This window comes from Manis javanica, chromosome 3 (assembly GCF_040802235.1).
Source record: "Manis javanica isolate MJ-LG chromosome 3, MJ_LKY, whole genome shotgun sequence".
In the NCBI taxonomy this organism is placed as follows: domain Eukaryota; kingdom Metazoa; phylum Chordata; class Mammalia; order Pholidota; family Manidae; genus Manis; species Manis javanica.
In genome coordinates, this window is record NC_133158.1 from 410,023 (window position 1) to 435,296 (window position 25,274).

Consider the following 25,274-nt stretch of genomic DNA (forward strand, 5'->3'; position numbering starts at 1 on the left):
ATGCGCGGTGCACCGCGGCTTGTTTCACATCTGTAACAACAGGTGAACTGGGCCTTTTATTCTCCCCTTTCGCGCCTGCGAGGAGCCGCGGCCGGGGGCGGTCGGCGCGAGCAGGGGCTCGGGTCCGGCAGGGGCCCGACGTAAGGGGAGGAGAGGCGGGCGGGCCAGAGGCGCAGGCCGGGCATCCTGGGCCTGCCGGGACGCCTGCCGCGCCGCGCTGGGGCTGCCAGGCCTCGGTCTCTCGTTGCCATGGAGCCGGGGCGGGGCGGGAGCCCGGCCGGCCGCGGGCCGCGGGCGAGGCCGCTTTCTGGCGCGCAGCCGCCGCCGGGGATGCTCGGTTCCCGTGGCCGAGCCTGGGCAAGCTCTGGGGCGCCCTGGGACCTTTGTCTGCCCCCGAGCGCCGGGACCGTGCCTCCAACGGGAGGCCTGGTGCATTCTGGCCCCGCTGGGTTTGCTTGCTTTGGCACCGATCTTGTCACTGGGGGACGCCAAGGGTCGAGGTGTTCTTTGTTTGCTGGTGGTAACTTGCCCCATTTGGCAGGGGAACACCTACAGCATGTTGGGTCCTTTGTTTGCAGTGAACTGGAGTCCCAGGGGTCCTCAGAACCCCCAAGCCAGGAGCATGGCGTCCGCATGCATGCTGTCTGGCTAGTCCTCATGTTGCAGTATTGGCCATCTTATACCTGATTTTTCAAGGCAGAGGCGGTCCACTCTGCAAATCCAGTCCACAGGGGCCTGCCATACACTGCAGCAGGAGAACTGCCGATGGCCAGTTGCAGACTCTCAAACTGGTTTGGTCTGCAATGTAACTGGCCAGAGCGAAATGGGACATTGTGTGATGGTTTCCCTTGCAGTTTCTTTGAAACCAGTGATGCCGCTGTCCTTGTGGATCCTGACTATATCTTATAGTTTATACTTAAATCTTGGAAATTAGGAATTCCCAGGAGGGAGGACTCCTTTGCAGCGTTTGGGATTTATGATAGGGCCCCTCATCCGTGTAGCTGCTCCAGACTTAGGAAATGCATCCTTTGCTGCACCTTTACCTGTGTAGGTGGTCCATTTACCTCCAAAAGACATTTGTTCTCCAAGTGTTTTAACTTATGTAGCCAGGGTCCAAAGTTTATCAGTCGGAAGCTTCTTACACCTTTCAGCCTTTGAAGATGTCATTATAAAATGTTACTTCCAAAAATGAACCGTGGGACATCCAGACAGCAGTATAGTACGGAAACAAGTTGTGTAGTATAAGCACGGAGCCCAACACCTAGCTTCAGGTTTCCGTTCTGCAAGTTGTGTAACCTGCTCTGGGAAAATCTGCCTTAGTTTCCGTCTCTGGGGAAGATAATTCCTACCTAACTGGGTGGTTGAATAGATGGAGATGAAGTCTGTGGAAGTACTTTGTAAACTATGAAAATGGTGTTCAGCTTTCAGTTATTATTTTCCCAATCTGGAAGCAGTTCCTTACCTTCCTTAAATAGGTTCATATTCTCGTCATTATGGAATTAGAACTCAAACCTGAAGCAGCTTTTGCTCTGGGCTTGGAGAAGATGCTTCCAGGACTACAAGCCCCTCCTTATCATGACATCCCTCCTGGATCTGACCAGTGCTGATTAAGGCAGCTCGCAGTTCGGCGGGTCTCGCAGAGGGGGGGCTATGGCAGGTTCCGATGTGAGGCCAGTGCGCCCAGTGTGTGTATTTCACGCCACTAACAGAATTGTCCCGGTTGTTGGAGTTCGTGAATGCATTCCGATGCTCGGGAGCGACTTTCCCCGTGGGGGCCATCACTTTAGTGACCCAGCACTGTACTTCCCAGGAGGAGGCCCAGTCTCGTGATGAGGAGGAGCAAGGAGAGAATACAGCTCCAGCTCAAAAGCCTGCACGATCTGGGGGTGTCACTGCTCTTGTAAGGTAAGCTGACTCAGCTGCACTCCCGGAGCAGTGGTGGGCCTCATGCACAGCCACGCTGTAGAGCAAAGGAATGTATTGAATCTATCTGTGACTTTCTTGGGAGAAAGGTATCATTTTTATTTAGTCATTATGGAATCTCTGTGCCCTTGAATCATCCCATAGTGACTCTGCTGGGAGTTAAGTGGTGTTTCGTGATGAAAGAAGTCTTGACATAACAGTGTTTTATTTATGTCTAAATTATTTAAGAGGAACTCTGAACCACAAAGGTTTCCAACGTAATTCTGTATTGCAGGGAGTGCAGCTTTCTTTTGGATCTCTATGAAATGCTCTAGAGCTCTGTGAAACATCTCTGAAAGACCCTGTCTTGACTATCGCACTGTGTTTTCTAGACTCACACAGGGAAAGAGCACACTGTGTGAGCCTTGGCCGGCATGGGGAGGGTGGGGACTCCTTACAAGCAAAACCGAGAGTCTATTTACAAGCAAATTAACTTAAAATTTCTTAGCAAGAAAGTATCATTTCTTAAGTAATAGTCACTTAGATGTTTTAGATTTTATAATATTCAATTTTTCTTGAAAATTAGAATTTCAAATTACACCCTTTTTCTTTTAATTTGGATAGAAGAAGTCTATAGAATGTAACTTCTTAAAGTGAACTGTATCATTATTGATTTGTATTGAAGTTTTCTCTCTGAGCTACCATATCCTACCGGCTGAAATTTCCGGCATCCCTCGGGGAGAGGAGGCCATCAGGGCAGACCTGCTATGGACCTGAGAGATTCGGCCCCAGGTCAGCCCTCCAACCGCCGCCCCCCATGATTTGAGAACGACAGGCAGTAGCCGTCAGGACCAGGAGGCTAGGCCCCATTAGGCTCCTAGTAATGTGAGACATTATCCTAATTTGCTAAAACATTGTGTAGATGTTTTTAAACTTAGGCCACGTAAGGTTATTGCACCAACCCAGAAGTACTACATTATTAAAGCCCTTTGTAAGTCTGAGTTTTTAAAGTTTATGAGTGTTTTATAAAACGAAATTATTAAACCAGAGGTGTTACTTATTTGTGTGTACCTTCTCTTATAAGTCTCCAACTACATCCCTCAGCTGAGTATACTGATGAGCAAAATGCGCCAAAATTTTTATCCAGCAGTTGTATTTTAACTTACTATTTGTTCCTTCATAGAGACTCCGCCATGAAAAGCTTTTTATTTTGACTCACTTTGCAGTTTCTCTTTGATAATGTCGTTCAAGTCCAATCCCTAGGGGCCTGACTAGGTTTTGTGGAAGCTGGGTGAGCCAGTTTGTCCGTGGGCAGACATCAGTCCCTCTTCCTGGAGCCACAGAAGCCAGGGGCCCATGTAGAATTTCATTTCTTTCTAGAAGTCCCAGGAAAACTGCATTGTGATGAGTGGACATATATGTCGCTCATGATGAAATGCAGCTCCTTCGGTTTAGCAGGATTCAGGGAGCTGAGGACAGAGAAAACAAGCTCTCAGTTAGAAAAGAGCAAAGATGTGGAATTACTTTAGAGTCGGGATGGCTCCTCATCCCTGAGGCTGGGGCAGCTACTGGGACTCGTTAGTGAAGCACTTCATTTTTCTTGTCTTCTGGACATGCTGTATGTTAGTGAAGTCTGCACTGTGGGCTCTTGGACCAGGAATATTAACCATTGCCTCTCGGACCTTCTTAGGAGTCCAGCTTTCCGTCCTGGCCAGAAATGTTCAGCTTGGACTCATTCAGAAAAGGTAAGAACATAACGGTGCCTGTGGCTGCCTATGATGGGCGACTGTGAGGCTGTGGATACCCCACAGAGCCCTTCTTTGGGTGACTCCACAGTCCTTCCCCAGCCTTCCGATTGCCTTGTGCTTATAACCTGTGTCACCCGTCCAGGTCCTCGTGTACCCTGCTGCCCCTTCCTGGAGTGTCCTCTCACTGCTCTGACAGCCTCCCTCTAAGCCAGGGCTTTGCACCATTCTCTCCACGAACCAGGCATGATCTGCCTGCCCTGACTCTCCTTGGCGTCGCGTCTGTGCTTCCGCGGGCTCGCTCTGTTCTGAACCAGTCCTTGCATCGGTGGCCAGAAGCTCCCTGCGGCCAGGGCCCATGCTGGTTTTCTCTCCCCTGGTGCCAGGCACAGCACTTTGGACAGGGTAGGCCTCCGTGAACACCCGAGGAAGGACACTGAGTCGTGGTTGTGTTGGTGGCCATAGAAGCTGGGGCAAGTCTTGAAATCGATGCCCTAGGCAGCTGCGGTGAGAGGTGGTATAGGGAAAGGCGGGACTGAGCCATGGCAGGGCGGGGGGTGGCCTCTGGGGTCTGCTCCCAGGAAGTGGCACAGCCGGTGGGGAGGGCTCTCTGTTCTTGGATGGAGCCCTCTAAGACAGGAGAGAGTAAAAGGCCTGCCGCCTGTACTGACACAGGACCATGAGGGTCCTGCCTGAGCATATTGTGCCAGTGAGTGAGAACTTGGCTGGCCTTCCATCACTGCTGACCAGCAAGGTTCTCCTGGTTGTGTCTCCCCCACAACCCATGTTCCTGGAGGCCTGAGTGTAACCCCCCGAGGGGGACCAGGAGGACTGGATGCGCCGGGGTTCAGAGCAGCCTCTTCCTGCCTCCTTGTTTACCTTTAGCCACTCTCTTGTTTTCATACTGCATAAAAAAAATAATCTCTGTCATTTTGGTTTCATTGATTAACTGCATCTGAGAAGGGAAACACTGAACTTGACATTAATGTAGGATAGCACATTTTGAGCTGAAAATTAAGTACACTTAATTACTTTGGGTTTACCTTCCAGTCAGTGGGCTTTCTTGTCCACCCACTTGTAGAAGTTGGATGGAAATAGGTTTTCTCGTGGTGGGCAGGTCTCTGAACTGGCAGTGCCGATCCTGTAAGGAGAAGGGGAGCCCGATAAAACCACCGTCCTCCCCTTCCCATGTTGTTTGACTCTGATACGATAGGGAGATGATTCCAGGGAAGAGACTCATGGACAAAAAGCTTCTCCACTTGTGATTTTGCTTTCCAGGCTGGGGGCCGACTTGCGGGAGAGCCTCCCGTCAGGACGCGGGTAACACTCAGCCTCCTGGGGGGCAGCATAGCCTCACCTGCAAGAGCTCCGGACCCCCATGCCAGGCTCCCAGCGCTCTCCTGCCTCCTCCTGGCCAGGGAGGCCGGAGCGGAGCTGAACCTCTGGGCCCCCGTCTCCTCACGATTTAAGTAGCTGCCTCAGCATAGTTTCCAAGGACTAGACGAGTCAATACACGCAGAGAGCTGAGGACAGGACCTGACACCTGGTGGATTCAGTCCGTGGCTTTAAGTCGCTTCAGGGCGTCGTAAGACGCAGTCTGGCTTTGGGCCTAGACGCTCCAGCACAGAAGTTTTATTTTCTTACCAACAACTATTTTATGCCTTCTGGTCTCAGGGAAAACCGTTACTCAGTCACCACCTTGAATGTCTTCCCTCAGGGAGCCTGTTCTCTCGTGGTTCGTGGTTCCCTGCCTGCAGGCTGAATGTCGTCCTGTCTCTCGTGTTTTGTTACATGACCTTGGCAGTCGGTCATGTGTGGCCTTGTGACACTTCCACTGTTGTACAGAACTGTTCTTTATCTCTTACGGAGTTTTTGTGTGTGTCTGTTTCTCATGATGAGGTCATGAGCCCCCTGGGGTGTCGTGAATCTTGAGGAATGCAGTGTGGTGTAAAGCTTGAGTTAGACTGGCTGGGGTTGGCTTCTGGTCCCCACTAACACCAGGTGTTAACTTACCTGATCCTACTTCCCGTCCCTATCCTCAGGGGCACAGGGAAGATTGGCGGTGATGTAGGAGAAGCACACGGCTGTGGTCTGTCCCCGGCCCTTCATCTGGGGTCAGCAGGCCCTTGATAAATGTGAGCAGACTGACCTGTTTGGGGTACAGCCCTGTAGCCCATGTGTTGCTGGAGAGTGACAGCCCGGCCTCAGCATGCCGTGTGCCACGCGGCTGCCGGACTGTACAAGGCAGCAGGTCGAGACAGCTCTGTTTAAAGACACCTTCTGGTGCTCAGGTCTCAGGGAGATGGGCCACTTGATGGTCCTCAAGTTAGTGACCGTGACGGTTTCCTGTGACATGCAGGTGGCAGCCCGCTGGGTGTGCCCACAGCCTTACTTCCTAGCGTGTAATTCAACAGCTCCCAACACCTCCCGGCCAGAATGCTTGTGTGCCTGGTGCGTGACCTGCTCCTGCCTTTGTGAGCATCTTAGCAGTTTTCTTGTGTCTTAGCTGTAGTGCCATCAGAGTGAGGCCACAGAGAGCAAACTGAGTCTTTTACAGTCAGCACAAAACTCTGAAAACTGGGTAAATGGCAAGAATGTGCAATTTTCCTCCAACTCCATGGTCAGAAGAGGCTCAGTGATGTTGTGGGATCGTAACAGTTTTCCACCAGTTGCTGAAAATCCTTAGCAAAACAACAAGTAATCATCAGGTGGTTCATTCTTTTTTTTCAGTCAGCCTTCCTGGATATGAATGAGGACCCTCCACAGGCAGAACCCAGAGGCTGAGCTAGTCATCTCCACCCTTAGCTTCAAGGTAGAAGTGGAATTAGTTCCCAGAAAAACCTCGATCCCAGGCTCTTTGCCCTACAGGCGTTTCTGCTGTAACGCTATACATGTTCTTTGCAAAATCATTCCTGTGATGTCATAGGAGGGCTTGTGGGGAAAAGACACAGCACAGCTCCCCCTCTGTGGCCCACGCCTGGGAGCGAGGGGCCTGTGCCGGGGCGCGGCTGCAGCCGCCCGGCCGAGCCCTGGGTAGAGGGGCCGCACGCGGGCCTGCGGCGGGGAACCAAAGGGAGGCGGGCCTGCGTGCAAATGCTCGCTCCCTCCAGCATTTTATTACGAACATTCAAGAAATACGGAGACATTGAAACTGTGCAGCGAACACCCCTGTATCTTCCACCTTGGTTCCCTACAGACACTCAGTGTAATTTTTTTTTAAATGTGGCTGAAAGACTTTTCCTTTTCCTGCTGAAAACTACAGTTCTCCTGTTACCACAGTTCCCTTGCCTTAGAAAAGTCAGGGTGACCCAAAGGTTCTTCTCTTTCCCTGATGTCATTCCCCTATTTACCAGGTGCATATGCGCTGATGGGCAGCCCAGAATCGGACTTGGCTGTGGCCCGCGGGCCGCTCCTCAAGCATGTGGGGTGTGTGACCCTCTCCCGCCCTCCGTTCCTCCCAGTCTGTCACACTGAAACCGGGAGGGTGACAGGCACGGGAGCTCGTGTGCCTCCACCCCAGACCCGCGGTTCTCCAGCGCTTTCCCCATCTGGGTGGCCTTAAAGACCTTAAGCCTTCCTTACCCAGCTGTTTCCATCTTCCCATCAAAGGCCCAGGAAGTGCCTTAATTTTAGTTGGTGTACATTGAATTTTTGGAATGTCCTAAAGATGTACTCTGTAGGTCTCTGTGTTTAGTCTCCAAATGGAATGATGAATAATTCCCTTTCAGAAAGAGGGAGAAGGCTGGTGCGTGGCCCGGCCCCGGCCGTCAGGGAGGCCCTAGCGCCCAGACCTTGCTCCCCTCACTCTCAAGAGGGAAGGAGTGGTCCGACGGCTCTGGCTGTCCGGGCCACGTAGGGGACCTGAGCAGAGGGCAGTTACCGTAGTGGGAGGCAGGTGTGTGGGAAACCCCGGGGCTTTACATGGTTCTGTCACTTTCCAGCCTCCAACTGCTGTCCTGTTTCATCCTCACAACTCAAGACTGGAGGGAAGTACACGGGGTGGGCACCCATGGAGGGCGGCAAGGGGAACAGGAGGTTTGTAGGCTCTTTTGAGACGCAGGAAGGGATCTATGCAGGGCCCTCCTGCGTCCCGTCTATATAGCTGCCCCCTTGATGGTGGCGTTGGTGACGCTGTCTCGCAGAACCCATGACTGTGCCAGCAGCTGCTCTCCAGGACTGCTCGCGGATGCTCTGGGTGCATCCATGCAGGCCTATAACTGGGGGTGAGACTTGCCTGATGCCCTCTCTCTCTCCCCAGATCGGGCCCAGCACAGGCAGCGCCAGTGCAAACTTCCCCCACCCCGCCTTCCACCCATGTGTGTCAGCCCTGCCCCTGGAGGGACCATCTCTCGAGGTAAGGGAGGAGGCTTGCCTCCAGCACCAGCCTGGCCCGGGTCCGGGAGGCGGGCGGCGCTGGGCACCCAGGTGCCTGGACATGAGTGAGAAGCGGAGTTAGCATGGATGTTGACACCTCCAGGGAGTGGTCACTTGGAAAAGTCAGGTCATCTCCTGGTCCTCAAGCACAAGGCTCAGACGCTGCGCTCCCACCAGGCCTCCTCGTAGACCAGGATAAGCCCCAGGCTCCGTCTGGGCATGCGGCCCCAGCACGGAGAGAATCGGGGCTTCGATCTCCGGGGCAGGCCCTGGCTTGGGGGGCTCAGAACTCGCAGGTTGCTTGGCCAGTGCACAACGGAGGCTTAAGGGAGGCCTGCAAATCACTCCCCCAGAGCGCTTGACTGACACCAAAACCGTGTCCCGGGTGGCATCCCTTCCCTCAGACAGATCCTCCCAAGGCCCACAGAGACCAGGGCTCCTGGGAGCTTTGTCCTTGTCCCGACAGCCGCTCTTTCCTCTTGGCTGCCTGCTCACACGCTGGCCCCGGCGGCCTCGCGGAAGAAGGCTGCTGTAGGCCGGGGAGTCTGCAGGCAGCCTGTCCACTGAGGCTCCGTCGGCGGACAGCTGTGAGGGTGCAGCACCCAGGAGGGTGCAGGGCACACAGGGCCCCTCAGTCCCTGCGGTGGGCCGCTCGGGCAGCCTTCCTGCTGCAGTGGCCCTGGGACACAGCAGGACAGAAATGAGCACTTCCTCCCCTCTGGCCCTTCCACTTAGGTGCTCAAGAAATGCTGCCCCTACCAATGCCAAAACAAGCGTTGATTGTCCTTTTTTCCTTTCTTAAAATGCCCTGTAACTCAAAAGGCCAAATGCTAACATTTCCAACACAGCGGGTGAGTAGTGCTGAGTGTCAGCCATGCTTCGGCCAAGCTCAGAGACGGGTACAGGGGTCGACCAGCATGACCATGTGGTGCCGCCCTGAGCCCCGGCAGAGGGGGAGCAGCCACTCCCCGCAGGCCAGCCCAGCAGGTCCCTCGTGGTTTCCTCTGATGAGAACAGAGCCCCGAACCTGAGTGTCCTCACAGCTGTGCCTGCAGGAGGTGTCCTTGGGGGACGGCGTGCCCTCTCTCCCTCTCCCTGACTCCCGCTCTCGCCCCCCCCTCCTGTCTCTCTGCCTGCCCCCACCCCACCCCCCACCATTTTTTTCTAAGGCCTGGAATCCCTTCTTCACAGAAGCAACAGGCCACACGTAAGCTGCGCTCTCCGCTGTGCTTTCTGGTCCCTAGAGGCTTCGCTGTTGCGTCTGCCCTCAAGGAGGACATGCGTGGCAGAAACAGTGTCTCTGGTTTTCAAATAGAAAAACAGTGCTCAGGAAATGGCAGCCACCCGAATAGGGTCACAGTGCCCATCAGAGTCAGATCTGGGATAGGAGAGAACAATCACCTCTCTTCCCAGCCTACCCCACTCTACTCCCAGCCTCTTACCAAGGCCCCTTCCAAGGTAAAGGGGGAATGAATCAGGAAACCTGCCTCCAGGCCAGCCCAGGGACTCTGCCCCAGTGCCCCGTCTGAGGCGTAGGACAGTAGGAAGCAGTGCGGGGAGACATGCCTCTGGCAGGGCACTGGGGGCCACAGGACTGGCCTCCCCTCCCCGTCCCCCTGGACAGCGGTGGGCCCTCTTGGTGTGGGGGTCACCGCAAGGGGATCGTGGCCTTGCGTATGTGCAGGGAGAGCGTGAGGACGGGTAGGGAGGCCAGAATGGTCGCCAGTTCCTTCGGCTCCCCTTACCTTCCCTGTGGCCAACCAGGCAGACCCTTTCTTGATGTGTGGACCCCCGTCACATACTTGGCCGTGGGTGAGGAAGCGGACGGAACGCTGGCTGACACCTGGCCGCTCCAGACGCTGCCTCTGACCTTCCCTCCAGAGTCCCCTGGTCTGCCCAGCCGGGACTGACTTGGCTTTTCTCCTATTGCTTTTTCCTGGGACCTCCAAAGTTCAGGATTCTAGAACATCTGCCTGTGTATTCAGCAGATCCTTGGCACCTTAACTCCATTCTGCTGGATGTCATTGTTTAGCACACTTAGTACCAGATGTCATGACTGATCCAGAAGGGAGGGGAGAGAGATCTGACCCAGTAAACTCGATTTTTTTCAGAACCTCCCTTCTTTTTCACAGGCATAGGAGTCACCTTTCTCTCCCCAAAGAATGGGGAGTGGAGGAGAAGGCTTGATGTTGGGGGAAAGGACAGCAGCGGGGCCGGAGAAACGTGCCCTCTTCAGGGTCTTCTAGGAGGAGCCTGCAAACGTCCTTGACAGTCAGCGAGTAAATAGGCTTTGCAGTTTGTGCGGTTCGTCTTGCTGGCACTTGACTCCGCCATTCCGGAGGGAGCTCAGTAATAGACAGTGCGTGCACAAGCGTGGCTCTGTCTCAGTGGCTGTTATTCATGAAAACAGGAAGTAGGCGATTTGGTCTGCAGGCTAGACCAGCGGGGGAGAAGGTCCCAGAGCCCAGGGGGCTGCAAGAGCTGGTCCAAGAGTTGCTCTCCCTTTACAAAAGGCAGTGAGGTTTGTGGAGGTGACGTATTTGCTCAACATGGTGTCAACTGTTAGAATTCGGATGAAGTAAATGACTAGAAAAGGGGACCAGGAGCTCCTTGAGAACCAACTAGTTGGTTGACATCACCGGATTTTTTTTTAAGATAAAATTTCAAACATCCGTTCAAAATACATTCTCTAAAATAGAAGAAGTAGTATGAAGCTTGAAGAATTGGCATCCCATGGCCAGCCTTCCTTCATGCGCTTCCTGTGGAAGCAGACCAGGAGACCCGAGGGCGCCAGCCTCAAGCTGACTGGCTGTCCAAGCAGAGCGCTACGCGGCGGGCGTCCCAGGCACCAGGCGGGCCCTGCTCCCCGGCTGGGTCTGTCCGTCCGAGCTGCTCTTCCACCTCTGACACAGTTCTCAGAGTCTGGCCTCAGCTGCGGCCGCCACTAGCAGGCTTGTAAGCTTCTGGGTTCTTTTGAGGGAATTTGAGCTGCTAACGGTCTTTGAAAAGCATTCCTGAAGCTGGACGGCATCTTGGCAAATTAAAGGGCCACTTGGCCAGATTCGAAGCCGTTGGAGAATCAGATCCCACTCTTGCTTTGACATCGCAGTTTGCATGGTCGGGGTGGGGGTATTTGATACAGATGGGGGTGTCACCTTGTGTGGTCAGCAAACCATTGCTGCCAAGGGTTTTTTTCCCCCTTTTGCCCCTTTCCTGGTAAAAAAAACCAATGAGGAGGTAGTGGAGGAGCAGGAGCCGGCGCTCTGCGTGGGTCTCTAAGGGGCCTGGCCTTTGTTGTCTCAGACTCTGATGGGGTGCCCCACAGGGCTGCCTTCCAAGCATTCCCGTTCCCCCTAACCGCAGCCGAACCAAATGAGTGCGCAGGTCTGTCCTAATTTTACCAGTTGACAAAATTGCCCAGGGTTCATAGCTGGCAAGGGGTAGAGCTGGAACCAGCCCCGTGACGAGCACTCAGACCCCGTGCTCTCGCCGTGGGCCAGTGGCGCCCAGAGCACGGTCCCAGGCCGGCAGGCCCCGTATCTCCTGGGAACACGGTAAGGACGGGGCTACTCGGCGCCACTCCAGACCATGACGAGCAAGTCTGGAGGCGGCTCCCGGCAGCGCTTTGACAGGTGCTCCGAGGGAACATCGGGGTCACAGCACTGCTGGCCTCCCACCCAGGCCCCTCCAGGGGCAGAGACGGTGGCGCCCTCGCTGCCCCCGTCAGTGCCCCCACGTGCAGTCAGCCCGATTCCCAGCCGACCCGAGTTCCTGCTCCTCTGCGCCATGAGAGGAGTGAGCCTGGCCCGAACCCAGGGGTAGGAGTTCGCAAACAGTACCGTCCGGCTTCTAAACAAGGAGCGGCAGCTTTCCACTCCCTGCCGTCCACGCAGAGTGGGGACGCGGCGTCCGAGCCGGGGACGTCCCACCTCTGACCCCAGCTCCGGGGACTGAAGCCGCTCCACTCCCGGTCGGGCCTTCCCGGGCCTCAGGCTCCTCGCCAGGTTTGCCCCGTTGTCCTGACGTGACCGGGAGGCCGCAGTGGCGGGCACGGGAGCGTCGGGGTCGCCTCCCCAAGGCCCGGGCCCCGCTGCGCGCTGGGGGAGGCGCGGGGTCCGCCCGCCGGCAGGGGGCGCGCTGGGCGGGGCGCGGGGGCCGCCCGCCGCCGCGGGGGCCGCCGGGAGCGCGATGGCGGCCGCCGGGAGGCTCATGGCGCTGGCCGTCGGCTTCTCTCCGCTCCTGCGGCTGCCAGGGCCCCGCGCCCCCGGGCGGCCGGGGCGCTCGCGCGGCCTCTCGTCTGGGTGCGCCCACCCCGACCGCGCCAAGGAGGCCGAGGCCGAGGCCCCCGAACGCGACGGGAGCGCGGTGGCCGGTGAGGGCGGCGGGCCCGCGGCGTAACGCTCGGTGCGGGCCGCGAGGGAGCGGGGGCCGGTCCACGTGCGGGAGGGGCCGCTGCCGGGGCGCGGGGGGCCCCGGGAGCTGTATCTTGCCGGCGGGACTCTCGGCTGCGGACAGGCCCTCGTGCCGAAGGAGACAGGGCCCAGAGGAGTCCGCCCGAGGGCGCTCCGCCGCGCAGCCGGGTTGCGTCGGATCCGCTAGGGGGTCTTTCCCAAGACAAAGCGGCCCTGGGGCGGCCGGGGGTGGGCAGTGCTGCGAGAGGCCCCCCAGGTGGCCTGTGACCGATGCGTCCAGGTGCACGTGTGCATGGCTGTGCCCCCTACAGAGTTGCTTTCTGGAGCCTGAGTGGAGGGTGGAAAGGCGTCCCCTCTTCTCCGACAGCCTCTGCCCCTTCACCCCTTGAAGGGCCGCCCTCCTCGGGGGCCCTTCTCTCAGTGCTCAGCCACTCCCAGCACGCTGCTGCTCGGCCTGGCCAAGCCCCGTCTCTGGCACAAGCTGCCTTTAGGTGGCCCTCTCCCCCATTTGTGATCTGGAATTGATGGAAAGAAAGTACAAGTCAGAAACATGAGGTGCTTGTGGTGTCTGACGTGTCTACCTCCACCGGACGCCAGCGAATTTGCAGGAGGGACGTAGCTCGTGCACGTGCGTCTCCTACAGATGCCTCTGGTCGGTGTCCGTACACACAATCTGGCGCCACGGGGCCTTCTGCAGGGTGCTGAGAGCTGGGGCCTGCTGTTCGTACTCTGGGCCAGGCCTCCCTTCTGTGTGTCTTCCATTTTAGGAGAAGCCTTGCACCGTCTTGAAATCCAGTCTGTGTGTGTGGTGAATTTTTACTTGCTTTTTTTGTTTAGCACCTTCTTTCCGACGGACTAGGCTGGTTTGCCGACATCAAGGCTTCTGTAACTGGTGTATTAGATCAGAAGCTTGGGTGGGGAAGAGGATGCTGGCAGGTTCCCCTCTGTGATGTGTTTGGTCATTGGCCTTTCATCTTCAGGGAATGGTCATGCAATGTAGGTCTGGCCCTGCTGCCCCGTTAGCCCCGAAGCCATTCCTCTCTCTTCCCAAGATGCTGCTCGTTGCTATTTCATCACAGCCAACATTCTCAGTATCCAGCACCCAGGGTCGACTACCCCAATACACACCCCATGGAGTTTTTAAAAGAAAAATAACTAATGTTTTTGTTATGTTCTTAGCTTCTAGGGACCTATTAAAAGAGTTCCCACAGCCCAAAAACCTTCTCAACAGTGTGATTGGAAGAGCCCTGGGCATCTCACACGCAAAAGACAAGCTAGTCTATGTGCACACGAATGGACCGAAGAAAAAGGTAACTGGCTGGTGGCTGGGAGACTTGTTCTGTCAGGAGGAAGGCTGGCTGTCCTTTCCTGCCTCAGGTTTCTCTGTTCAGGGAGGCTATGGAGCGTGTTTCTGAATTGAAAATACTCAGCAGAGACTGTCCGAGCAAAGCGTGGCTTGAAGAGCCTGGCTTAGAGAAAGGGAAGGCAGGGTGGGTGGGAAGCAGTTCACACCCCACGGAGGACGGGCCTTTCCACCGAGTGCCGGTTTCGGTCCCCAGCGGACTCCCCGGGACTGCAGAGGGTTGGAGTTGGTGGGAATTCCTGTTCCTAGAGTCTCATAGTCCTGGAGACCCACAGAAGGATGCAAGCAAACCCTCCTGAGTGATTTTTTATGGTAAAGACGGACCCCACCTTGCTCTCTGGCTAGAACGTGGCACTTTGAGGAAGCAGAACGACTTGAGGTGGGACAGATGGTTTTGCAGAGGGGGTGGTAGAGCCTCACCGGTCAGTGATGGTCCTGGGGCGCCGCCTGCACTCAGCTCTGCTGCCGCGAGGCCCACAGCTTTGCTGTTGACCCTCCATACGACTTGCAGCAACTTTGCAGCGCAGAGAGACAAGGGTCCTGATTCTTCCTTCTCTTCCCCAGAAAGTCACCCTCCATATAAAGTGGCCCAAGAGTGTGGAGGTGGAAGGCTATGGAAGCAAGAAGATCGACGCAGAGAGACAGGCCGCAGCCGCAGCCTGCCAGCTATTTAAGGTGATGCCAGCAAGAACGTGCAGGCCTCCCTCCCCGCCCCTGCTCTGATGGCCTCTCTGGTGCCAGGCCCATTTGGGGGTAGGCTGGCAGGGTGTCCGCTCACTCACGGTCCTGGGCCTTCTTGCGGTTCAGCCATCAAGGGCATTGGTATTTTATGGTTCGTTTTGTTTTGGCCGCTGTGGTTACCTGCTTCTGTGGTTTGGAAAACCACAGACAACCCTTCATGACAACATTCCCTATGCAGAGCAGCAGACACACTCCCGTTTTGGCATGCTTTTCTTTTCTGTTGTTTTCTATGGCTTTTCCTGTAGCCGTGTGGTCCTCCCTTCCAGTGGAAGTAGGATGATGGCCCCTCTCCCTTCCCACTGGTTGGGTGTCAGCTGCATTTACTAGACCTTCGTGTTGCTCACCAGCCTTCTCTCTGTCCTTGACTGATGCCTCTCATGGCTGTGCAGATCTCGAATCTTCCTTGGGTTCCTGACTCTTCATCTCTGCCCTGACGAGGACAGAGCTCGGGATGTGTATTCCTTCAGCTTTTTTCCTGCTCGTGGTTTCCAGGTCTTCCTGCATCCAGGCCCCCCACTGCCCCTCTCTTCGCCATCCCCTCTCCCTCCCTTTTATATAATTTTCAGATCCTTCCTCTCCTGAGTCTCTTCTGTAGGCTTTAGAGGCACTGCAATGCCCTGGCACCTGCCCTGGGCCTGATGCCACTGCAAGCAGCCCCCGTGTGTGTGGTTCGAGTATGCTCCAGTGTCGTGGCCCCTGCTGACCTTCACCTTTGCACAGGGCCTGACGTGGACAGAGTAGTGGCCATCAGGTGACTGCCTGGAGCAAGGCTTTGCTGGGCCCCGCAGCCCCTTCTTGGCCCTCACTTCACACGGATGCTCTGTGGCTTTGACACTGCCTCGTGTCTCTCCCTTGGGCCCTGGGTCGCAGGCTGCCTCCTCTCTGGGTTGCCCCACGGTCTTTCCCAGCCTCTTAAACATCTCTTTTCCTGCCACTTCTCCTGGAAAATCTTGTCTCTTAGAGGTTAAACCATCATGTTTAATGTGTTAGAAATCTCCATCTCCCGTGGATTACCTTTACTTAGGGACTGTCATTGGGGTATGGGGCGTTGGCAAAGTCTGGAGGCTGAATTGTGGACAGTAACACCTGGGGGAGCACTGCTGGCATTAGGCCAGGCATGCCTGTCAGCACCCTGCAGGGCACAGGGCAGCCCCCCACAAAGAATTACCAGGCCCCAAAAGTCTCTAGTGCCAAAGTGAGAAATTCTCCATCTGGGTGTTTGGAGGCACTTTAAACCCAGGCGTATGCAACAGGTCACAGCCACATTCCTCCCTCTGCCCTCTGTATCCAGGCTCACAGCTTTTGTGTGTGTGTTGAATTGTAAAACATGCAAAATATGACACTTACCTTCTCAAGCATTTTTCAGCGTGCATTCACACTGTTGTCAACCAATCTCCAGAACTTATCTTGCAAAACTGAAACTGCAGATCCACTGAATAGCACATCCCCCTCCTCCAGACCTTACGCCCCACATCCACTGTCTGTCTCTGTGAATCTGCTCTAGGGACCTCCCAGCAGCGGGGTCACACGGTACTCGTCTGTCACTAGCTTGTTTCACTGAGCGTCATGTCCTCACGGTTCATATGTGGCAGGATCTCCTCATTTTTAAGGTTGGATGACCCCATTGTACGTGTGCTCCACGTTCTGCTTGTCCATCATCTGTTGATGGACACTTGGACTGCTTCCACCTTTTTGCGATTGTGAATAATGCTGTGAATGTGGGGTGTGCAAATCTCTTTTCAAGGTTCTGTTTTCAGTTCCCAGAAGTGGAATAGCTGGATCACATGGTAATTCTGTTTTTAATTTTTTTGGGAGCCTCCACACTGTTTTCCACAGCAGCTGCACCATTTCATGGTCTCATCAGCAGAGCACACGGGTGCCAATTTCTTCACTTCCTTGTCTACACCTTTTTATTTTTTTTATGGCAGCCATCCTAATGGCAGTGAGGTTGTGTGTCATGGAGTTGCTTTTCCCTAATGAGAAATAATATTGACCATTGTTCTGTTTATTTTTTTAGGTAAATTTTAGAATATAATAACCATATACACTTGTGTATTCTCAGTCTGTATAATATGGAGTCTTAGTCTTAGGTCCTGCGATTAGTGTAAAGGGCAGAGTGCAGCAGCGACAGTGTGCGTGTGCACACCCCCAGTGGTGTCACTGGCTCAGAAGGTAAATATCCTCACATCACAGCTGAAGCGAGTTTATTTTTCTGGTGTCCTCTGCACCTCTTCCCCTTGGGAAACACACAGCTACAGATTATGTGGGGACGCTGCAGGGTCAGATGACTCTCCTGAGACTTGGGGAGGGCAGCTGTTTTAAACTATCCTTTTTGACTTGATGAAGTTGAAAATGTTGCAGATGTTGAGTGAGACATTAAACTAAGCCGGTGATGAATTTGTGGACACAAACAGTTACTCCCTGGCAACATACCTAAATCAGAAGGGAGCACGTTTTGAGGATTTGTGCCCACATGGCATCCACTCTCAATTTGATGCCCTGGAGAGCTGTGATCTTTGAGAACACCTGCTCGCCCCTGCTCACTGAGGCCCAGCAGCATCTTTCCATGCGCTTTCTGACCGTGTGTGTGTCGTCTTTGGAGAAATGTCTCCCCCAGCCCTTGGCCTGTTGTCCAGTCGTGCTGTCCTGCCACTGCCTTGCGGGAGCCCCGTGTCTGCCGCCTTCCCGCTAGCACCACTCAGAGCCTCAGCTCTTCCTTCCTCCTCGCCAAGCGCTGCCCTCACACTGAGTGCCCGAGAGCTCGTGGAACAGCCGCAGCCCAGAGGGGAGGCCCTGCCCTCAGCCTCCAGAAGAGCACAGGCTCTTTGGTGGAGAGGAAGCTTCCCAGGTGCCAGGACAGAGGGTGTGCAGACACAGGGCACAGAGGCATGGAGCCAGGTGTATGTGAGCAGCCGAGAGGACCGTGAGCGTGGGTGCGAGGGCCTGGCGACGGTGCGCGCAGGTGGGCGGGAGACAGAACTCCAAGCCGTGGGCGTCACAGGGAGGGCTTTGATTGGACTGTGTGGATGCCGGTTCCCCAGCTGCTGGTGACCAATAGATCACGGCCAGTCTGGCTTTCAGGGATGCTGGCCCGCAGCTTCTCACTCGCTCTGGCCTCCCACACTCCTGAGGGGACCAGGCCTCATCGGATGGCGCTCGGCTGCTGTCGTGTGGCTCTGTACACGCTAGAGGCTCAGCCTGCACAGTCAGCTTTACTCGGTGTTCTCCGGAAAGAATGAAACTATGCGTTGTAAAGTAAGACTTCTGTGCAGGTGGCCTTGGGTTATTTTTACAGTACATCCCAGCATAGGATTCTTCTCAGAAGGTGCAGCTGTATCCGCTTTCCCTAACTGCTGTATCCACTGAAGCTCGTGATGGCGCCTGCCTCCCTGCTGCCTTGTGGACTCGTCCGTTTCTTTCTGTCTTTATCGATAGGTGGTAGAACTCCCCTAGCGGTCCTCGTCTGCCACAGCTGCGCACCGCAGGTGCTGTCTCCGTGTCTAGCTCTGGGCCAGGGCCAAGGCAGGTGGACAGGAGGAAAAGTATGTCTCCTCCATGGGAGAGGCTCAGGGCCCGGCTGCAGGTTCCCGGAAGGTGAGGCGTGAGGGTGCCGTGGGCGCTCACCATACCTCTCCTCCCCAGGGCTGGGGTCTGCTAGGTCCCCGCAACGAACTGTTTGATGCGGCCAAATACCGCGTGCTAGCCGATCGCTTCGGCTCTCCGGCTGACAGCTGGTGGCGCCCAGAACCCACCATGCCACCCACTTCCTGGCGGCAGCTGAATCCTGAGAGCCTTCGGCCAGGGGCCCCCGGGGGCCTGTCCCGTTCCTTGGGCCGGGACGAGGAGGAGGATGAAGAGGAGGAGCTGGAAGAGGGGACCATGGATGTCAGCGACTTCCTGTCCCTGACCCAGCAGGACCCCCACGCCCCGCCGAGAGACTCAAGGTACAGTGTGGCGGGGGCACAGGGAAGCTGGCCGCCCCTTGTGCGGTGGTGCTGTCCCGAGAGCCCTCTGAGATGGGAGGGCCCTGTCGTTTGGGCGCATCTGCCCGCTCGCGGGGCAGCCAGCCTGGCTGCGGCCGTGGGCCTGGTCTTTCCCCAAACAGCAGCGCAGATGCTCTCTCTGCCTCACACCCGGGCCCCCCGGAGGCCCGCAGGCTGCCCTGCCCAGCCCCTGCCCCCACCCTCTTCTCTGGGGCAGAGCGTCAGCTGTGCTGTGTGTTGGAGAGGGTCACAGGCCAGGCGGCGAAGCCCAGCCCACGCTCCGCTTGCTGGACGCAGAGCCTGGGGGGAGGTCAGCGCCGCAGGAGACCTTTTCTGCCTGACCTTGGTCTTCCCAGGGGGGGTTCCATTGAAATGACCGACGACGACAGTGCTCTCAGGGCTCTGACCCAGTTTCCACTTCCCAAGAACCTTCTGGCCAAGGTGATCCAGATAGCGACATCATCCTCCACAGCGAAGGCGAGTGGGGCCCCAGAAGTCCCTGCGGGTGGGAGGCCACCTGGTCATGTCTGGTCCCCTGGACCAGGTCGGAGGGAAGCTGCAGGCGTGCAGGAGGCCGAGGATGGAAGGACCCCAGCCAGAGCAAGGTCCTTCCCCTCCCTGGATTCTTGGAGGGGAACAGGGTGCAGCAGGGCCAGGAAGGAGTTTAGACACAGGAGCAGAGGGACGGACTGTGGCCTCGGGTGTGGGGGACCCTGGCCGCTCAGGGTGGCAGCTGTCCTGCTGATGTGTGAAAGCACCTGTGTTCCGAGGCGCTCACAGGACAGTGGCTGGGAGGGCAGGCAGTGGCAGGTGTCCCTGCTGAGACTCGGGGCTGTTGCGGGAGAGGCAGGCCGGGTGGGGCTGCTGCCTGTGGGGCCCACTCCTGCCTGGCCATGGTGCTCTGTGTGGATGGTGTCACCTGCTGAGGCGCACTTCTCCATGCCACAGACACCCTGTCCCCTGCCTTGTCACAGTGCCCCTCTCCCCCCCTGCAGAACCTCATGCAGTTCCACACGGTGGGCACCAAGACCAAGCTGTCCACCCTCACACTGCTCTGGCCCTGCCCCATGACCTTTGTTGCCAAAGGGCGCCGCAAGGCAGAGGCTGAGAATAAGGCAGCAGCCTTGGCCTGCAAGAAGCTGAAGGTGAGTCCAGGAGGGTCCCTGGTGTGGCGTGAAATGCTGAGGCCTGCCCCCACCCTAGGCGTACTGGCCTGCTTCTCAGGCAATGAGATCCACCACCTTGGCTTGGCCTGGGCACAGAAGCACCTGGTGTCCCTGCTGTCCAGGATGGGCTGTGGCTGCTGTTCCGGGGGCTGCCCACTGCCTGTGTAGGGGGCCTGTGCCCCGGGGCTCTGCCTTCACTGCATCGTAGACCCAGAGGCGCACTTGTTATCCCTATTGGCAGACAGCTGGTGCAGTGGTGGAATATAGAAAAATCTTGGTAACCTGGGCTTTGTGGCCCAAACAAATGGCAGGACAGATGAAGGCCGGGTGCACATCGAGGCAGAGGCGCTGTGCCTTGGCTGGCAGTTCCCTTGCAGGGCCCGCAGAGGCCAAGCAGTGGGAGGCAACACTATGTGGGGGCCACCCAAGAAGCTGTGGGCTGACCACGTGGGTTGACAGTTTGCTTGCAGAACAAGGGGAGAGGGGCTCTGCTTTGCCGCGGATGGTCTGGTGTACCTGTGGCCATGAGTGCCAAGGTGGGGGCTGGGAGTGCTCAGGGCAAGTCCGGATTCTAGCCTGGTAGACATGGCCTCTCAGCTTGGTGTGTTCCTGTCCCAGAAAGGAGCCAGCGTCTGTGGGCAGGGGGCCCAGGGGGCTGTGTTGGCACCTCCTGTGGGCCGGGGATCACATCTGCTGGGAGGCCAGGTCTCGGGTCACCCTGGGCCGACTTCTTAAAGAAGGGAGTGTTTGGTCTGGGCTTTGGCGGGAGAATGGGAAACGGCTGGAGGGATCGGGCTGGCGCGAGGGCCAGGGTGACTCGGCTAGGGCAGGAGGTGCAGTGTCACCAGGGCCTTGAGCGTCAGGTGGCATGAATAGATACTTACAGGACATTCCACGTATGGTCACGAAGGGTCCCAGACGGGACAGGTGCCCAGAGATGACAGGAGGCGGCAGGCAGCTGCCTGAAAGGGTGCAGGGGGTGGGTGGGCTTTGTCGAGGCAGCTGATGTGGGGGCTGTGAAGGAGGGGCCCTGGTCTCAGGACCCTGCCGGCAGTCATGGAGGGAGAGGGGGCTTCTTTGGGGGCCCAGCTGCTCAGGGAGTAGGCCCTCGGGGTCACCCCTGCTCTTGGGCAGGTAGGCTATTCTTTTCAGACACATCAGGTCTTGATTTTCTTAAAATAGTTTTATCTAGTTTTCTTTTGGTGGAGATAAAAGTTTTCCTGGTTCCTAATTTTCTCTCCTGCACCATGTCACCAAAAACTCCTCAGAAAAGAGGCTGCCCCAAACACATCGTCCCTGGCCCTCCCAGCCTGTCTGGGCCCATCCAGGGAGGCCAGGGCAGAGATTGAGCCACACGTTCCCCGCTGCAGAGCCTGGGCCTGGTGGACCGGAACAATGAGCCGCTTACCCACGCCATGTATAACCTGGCCTCCCTGCGCGAGCTCGGTGAGACCCAGCGACGGCCATGCACCATTCAGGTGCCGGAGCCTGTCCTCCAAAAGATAGAGACCTTCCTGACCCACGTAAGTGCCGCCCCCTCCCCGTCCCAGTGGGCTGCACATCTGGCCCGGTGAAGTGCGCACAAGTCGGCCTGGTCCCCATCCCAGTGGGCTGCACATCTGGCCCAGTGAAGTGCACACAATTCGGCCTGGGGAGAGGGCTGGGGCCCTTCCTCTGTCCCTACTGTGCTGGCTTCTCCTTCCCCCAGTTCCCTGTGGACAGTTCGTGGATCTCCCCAGAGCTCCGGCTGCCGAGTGATGACATCTTGCCCCTGGGCAAGGACTCGGCACCCCTGAGTGACCCCATCACAGGCAAGCCCTACGTGCCCCTGTCAGAAGCAGAGGAGGTGCGTCTGAGCCAGAACCTGCTCGAGCTGTGGCGGAGGCGAGGGCCCGTGTGGCAGGAGGCCCCCCAGCTGCCTGTGGACCCACATCGGGACACCATCCTCAACGCCATTGAACAGCACCCGGTGGTGGTCATCTCTGGGGACACGGGCTGTGGGAAAACCACGCGCATCCCCCAGCTACTGCTGGAGCGCTACGTGACCGAGGGCCGCGGTGCCTGCTGCAATGTCATCATCACGCAACCCCGCCGCATCTCTGCCGTGTCTGTGGCACAGCGGGTCAGCCATGAACTGGGCCCCTCCCTGCGGCGGAACGTGGGCTTCCAGGTGCGGCTGGAAAGCAAGCCCCCTGCCCGTGGCGGCGCCCTGCTCTTCTGCACTGTGGGCATCCTGCTGCGGAAGCTTCAGAGCAACCCCGGCCTGGAGGGTGTGAGCCACATCATTGTGGACGAGGTACACGAGCGGGACGTGAACACAGACTTCCTGCTCATCCTGCTCAAGGGCCTGCAGCGGCTCAACCCAGGGCTGCGGCTGGTGCTCATGAGCGCCACGGGCGACAACGCACGCTTTGCCCGCTACTTTGGCGGCTGTCCCGTCGTCAAGGTGCCTGGCTTCATGTACCCCGTCAAAGAGCACTACCTGGAGGACGTGCTGGCCAAGCTGGGCAAGCACCAGTACCCACAGCGGCACCGGCCCCACGAGGTGAGGGGCACCTGCCCAGGGCTCCTGCTTCTGCTCCAGTACCCCCACCGCCATGTCCCTGTGGCTTGGGGGGCCTGGGGTGGGTTTCTGTCCCCAAGACCCAGTGTCCTTGCTAGAAACGGGAACCAGGAGGCCTGCATGGCCAGGGTATGCGGGTCGAGGGTGACGTGAGGGCCTATCTCGCTGAGTCTCGGGGGCCGTGACTGCGGCCTCACCTCACCCCACCCCCACCAGTCTGAGGATGAATGTGCGCTCGATCTGGACCTCGTGGCGGATCTGGTTCTACACGTCGACGCCCATGGCGAGCCAGGTGGGTCCCCCTGCCCCATGCCCACCTGATCCTGCCTGCCAAGCAGCTGCTCATGCCTGCAGGGCCCCTTTACAGGTGGGATCCTCTGCTTCCTGCCCGGCTGGCAGGAGATCAGAGGGGTGCAGCAGCGCCTCCAGGAGGCTCTGGGCGCGCTGGAGAGCAAGTACCTCATCCTGCCAGGTGAGTGTGTGCAGGGAGCGTCCCCCCCACCTGCCCTAGCCAACACTCCCCAGCAGGGTTTCTGACGAGGCTGCGCAGCCTTTGACCTGAGGTCCCAGCCCTTGCCCTGCCCACCCCTCAGGAGGCTGTGGCAGAAGCAGGGCAGTAAGCTGTCCTCCTGCCGCCAGTGCACTCCAACATCCCCATGATGGACCAGAAGGCCATATTCCAGCAGCCCCCTGTGGGGGTGCGCAAGATTGTCCTGGCCACCAACATCGCAGAGACCTCCATCACTGTCAATGACATCGTGCACGTGGTGGACAGCGGCCTGCACAAGGAGGAGCGCTACGACCTCAAGACCAAGGTGGCCCCGCAGCCCCGGGGAGAAACGCCGAGCCCCTGGGTGGCCCCGGCTGCTGAGCCTGCACTCGGCCCCGTGGGGTCTCAGAGTCCCTGCAGGGGCAGTTGAGGGATTGCGTGAGGTGAAGGCAGCAGGGCTGAGGAAGGCCAGTGGGTATGCGGCCAGCTCACCCGTCCTCTCCGCCAGGTGTCCTGCCTGGAAACCGTGTGGGTGTCCCGGGCTAATGTGATCCAGCGGCGGGGCCGTGCCGGCCGCTGCCAGTCAGGCTTTGCCTACCATCTGTTTCCACGGAGCCGCCTGGAGAAAATGGCCCCGTTCCAGGTGCCAGAGATCCTACGCACGCCCCTCGAGAACCTGGTGCTGCAGGCCAAAGTCCACATGCCAGAGAAGACGGTGCGACGGGCGTGGGCCGGGCTGGGCCGGGGTGGTGGGGCCCCGGGACGGGGCCGCTGGCTCACATGGTGGCCATTCCGGCTGCAGGCAGTCGAGTTCCTTTCCAAGGCTGTGGACAGTCCGAACATCAAGGCCGTGGACGAAGCCGTGATCCTGCTCCAGGAGATCGGTGAGTAGGCGGGGCTGGCTGGGCACGGGGCACCCACAAATGCGCGTTGACAGCCACGGTGTTGCAGGGGTGCTGGACCAGCGCGAGTACCTGACCGCCCTGGGGCAGCGCCTGGCCCACATCTCCACCGACCCCCGGCTGGCCAAGGCCATCGTGCTGGCCGCCATCTTCCGCTGCCTGCACCCGCTGCTGGTGGTCGTCTCCTGCCTGACCCGGGACCCCTTCAGCAGCAGCCTGCAGAACCGCGCCGAGGTGGACAAGGTGAGGCCAGGCCCTGCGCCCCTGCCCTGGCCCGCCAGCCTCGCGCCTGCCCTTGACAGCCGCCTGCCGCCTGCAGGTGAAGGCGCTGCTGAGCCATGACAGCGGCAGCGACCACCTGGCCTTCGTGCGGGCAGTGGCTGGCTGGGAGGAGGTGCTGCGCTGGCAGGACCGCGGCTGCCGCGAGAACTACCTGGAGGAGAACCTGCTCTATGCGCCCAGCCTGCGCTTCATCCACGGTCAGTGCCGCACCCCAGCCCACCCGCCCCGGCCCCGGTGCCCCTCACCCCTTTGCTGCTCTCCCGCCTGGCAGGGCTCGTCAAGCAGTTCTCAGAGAACATCTACGAGGCCTTCCTGGTGGGCCGGCCGTCGGACTGCACCCTGGCGTCGGCACAGTGCAACGAGTACAGCGCCGAGGAGGAGCTGGTGAAGGGCGTGTTGATGGCGGGGCTCTACCCCAACCTCATCCAGGTGCGGCTCTGCCCCGGCGCTACTCTGCCCGGGCGCCCGGCCTGCTGGTGCCCACCCGTGCTCAGCCCCCGACTCTCCTGCAGGTGAGGCAGGGCAAGGTGACCCGGCAAGGCAAGTTCAAGCCCAACAGCGTCACGTATAGGACCAAATCTGGCAACATCCTGCTGCACAAGTCCACCATCAACAGGTGCGCGGCGGGGGCGGGGGCGGGGGCGCGGGCGGCCGGGCGGGGGGGCGCGGCCGGGAGCCTCACCTGCGTGCGTCCCCCAGGGAGGCCACTCGGCTGCGGAGCCGCTGGCTCACCTACTTCATGGCCGTCAAGTCCAACGGCAGTGTCTTTGTGCGGGACTCGTCGCAGGTCCACCCGCTGGCCGTTCTGCTGCTCACCGACGGGGACGTGCACGTGCGCGGTGCGTAGGCGGCCGCGGGCCGGGGAGGGCGGCCGCGGGCCGGGCTCACCAGCGCCCTCCGCGCTGTGCTCTGCCCTCTCCAGATGACGGGCGCCGGGCCACCATCTCACTGAGCGACAGCGACCTCTTGCGGCTGGAGGGGGACTCGCGCACGGTGCGGCTGCTGCGGGAACTGCGCCGGGCGCTGGGCCGCATGGTGGAGCGCAGCCTGCGCGGCGAGCTGGCCGCGCTGCCAGCCCCCGTGCAGCAGGAGCACGGGCAGCTGCTGGCGCTGCTGGCGGAGCTGCTGCGCGGGCCCTGCGGCAGCTTCGATGTGCGCAAGACGGCTGACGACTGACGCGCGGGCGTGTACAGGGTGCAGATGTTTATTAGAATAAAGTTCTATTTATCCCTCGTAAGCTTCGCCGTCCACTGGGCGCCCAGGGGCTCGGGAACACTGGGCTCAGCCCCCACCTGCCCCCAGCTGCAGCTGTGGGGTGCCACTGCCCTGCCAGGGTGGGGACCGGGAGGGC

General features: G+C 58.3%; 1 protein-coding gene and 1 long non-coding RNA gene across 4 annotated transcripts; one reads left to right on the forward strand and one right to left on the reverse strand.

Annotated features, from left to right (window-relative positions):
- Positions 1-25,160, forward strand: DHX30 (DExH-box helicase 30). 3 transcript variants are annotated; one of them, XM_036994215.2, is made up of 22 exons: positions 1-42; positions 1,811-1,905; positions 3,593-3,647; positions 7,906-8,001; positions 13,613-13,743; positions 14,361-14,471; positions 18,180-18,481; positions 18,877-18,997; positions 19,516-19,665; positions 21,057-21,209; positions 21,395-22,231; positions 22,466-22,541; positions 22,617-22,721; positions 22,889-23,064; positions 23,248-23,454; positions 23,542-23,623; positions 23,691-23,884; positions 23,961-24,120; positions 24,195-24,352; positions 24,436-24,539; positions 24,623-24,762; positions 24,846-25,160. In XM_036994215.2, exons 3-22 carry the CDS (start codon positions 3,620-3,622, stop codon positions 25,097-25,099), a joined length of 3,585 nt encoding a protein of 1,194 aa, XP_036850110.1. In that variant the 5' UTR covers positions 1-42; positions 1,811-1,905; positions 3,593-3,619; the 3' UTR covers positions 25,100-25,160. The 3 variants fall into 3 exon arrangements, with proteins under 3 accessions (XP_036850110.1, XP_036850108.1, XP_036850107.1); XM_036994213.2 differs by lacking the exon at positions 1-42 and adding an exon at positions 2,588-2,694 and having other exon boundaries at positions 1,806-1,905; XM_036994212.2 differs by lacking the exons at positions 1-42; positions 1,811-1,905; positions 3,593-3,647; positions 7,906-8,001 and adding an exon at positions 12,186-12,393.
- LOC118967593 (uncharacterized) lies at positions 1,819-12,162 on the reverse strand. The gene is made up of 4 exons (XR_005054769.2): positions 9,767-12,162; positions 4,691-4,788; positions 3,069-3,371; positions 1,819-1,960 (listed from the first exon to the last, which is right to left on the reverse strand). It is a non-coding gene; the product is annotated as an uncharacterized lncRNA (long non-coding RNA).
- Positions 25,161-25,274: the final 114 nt, after the last annotated feature.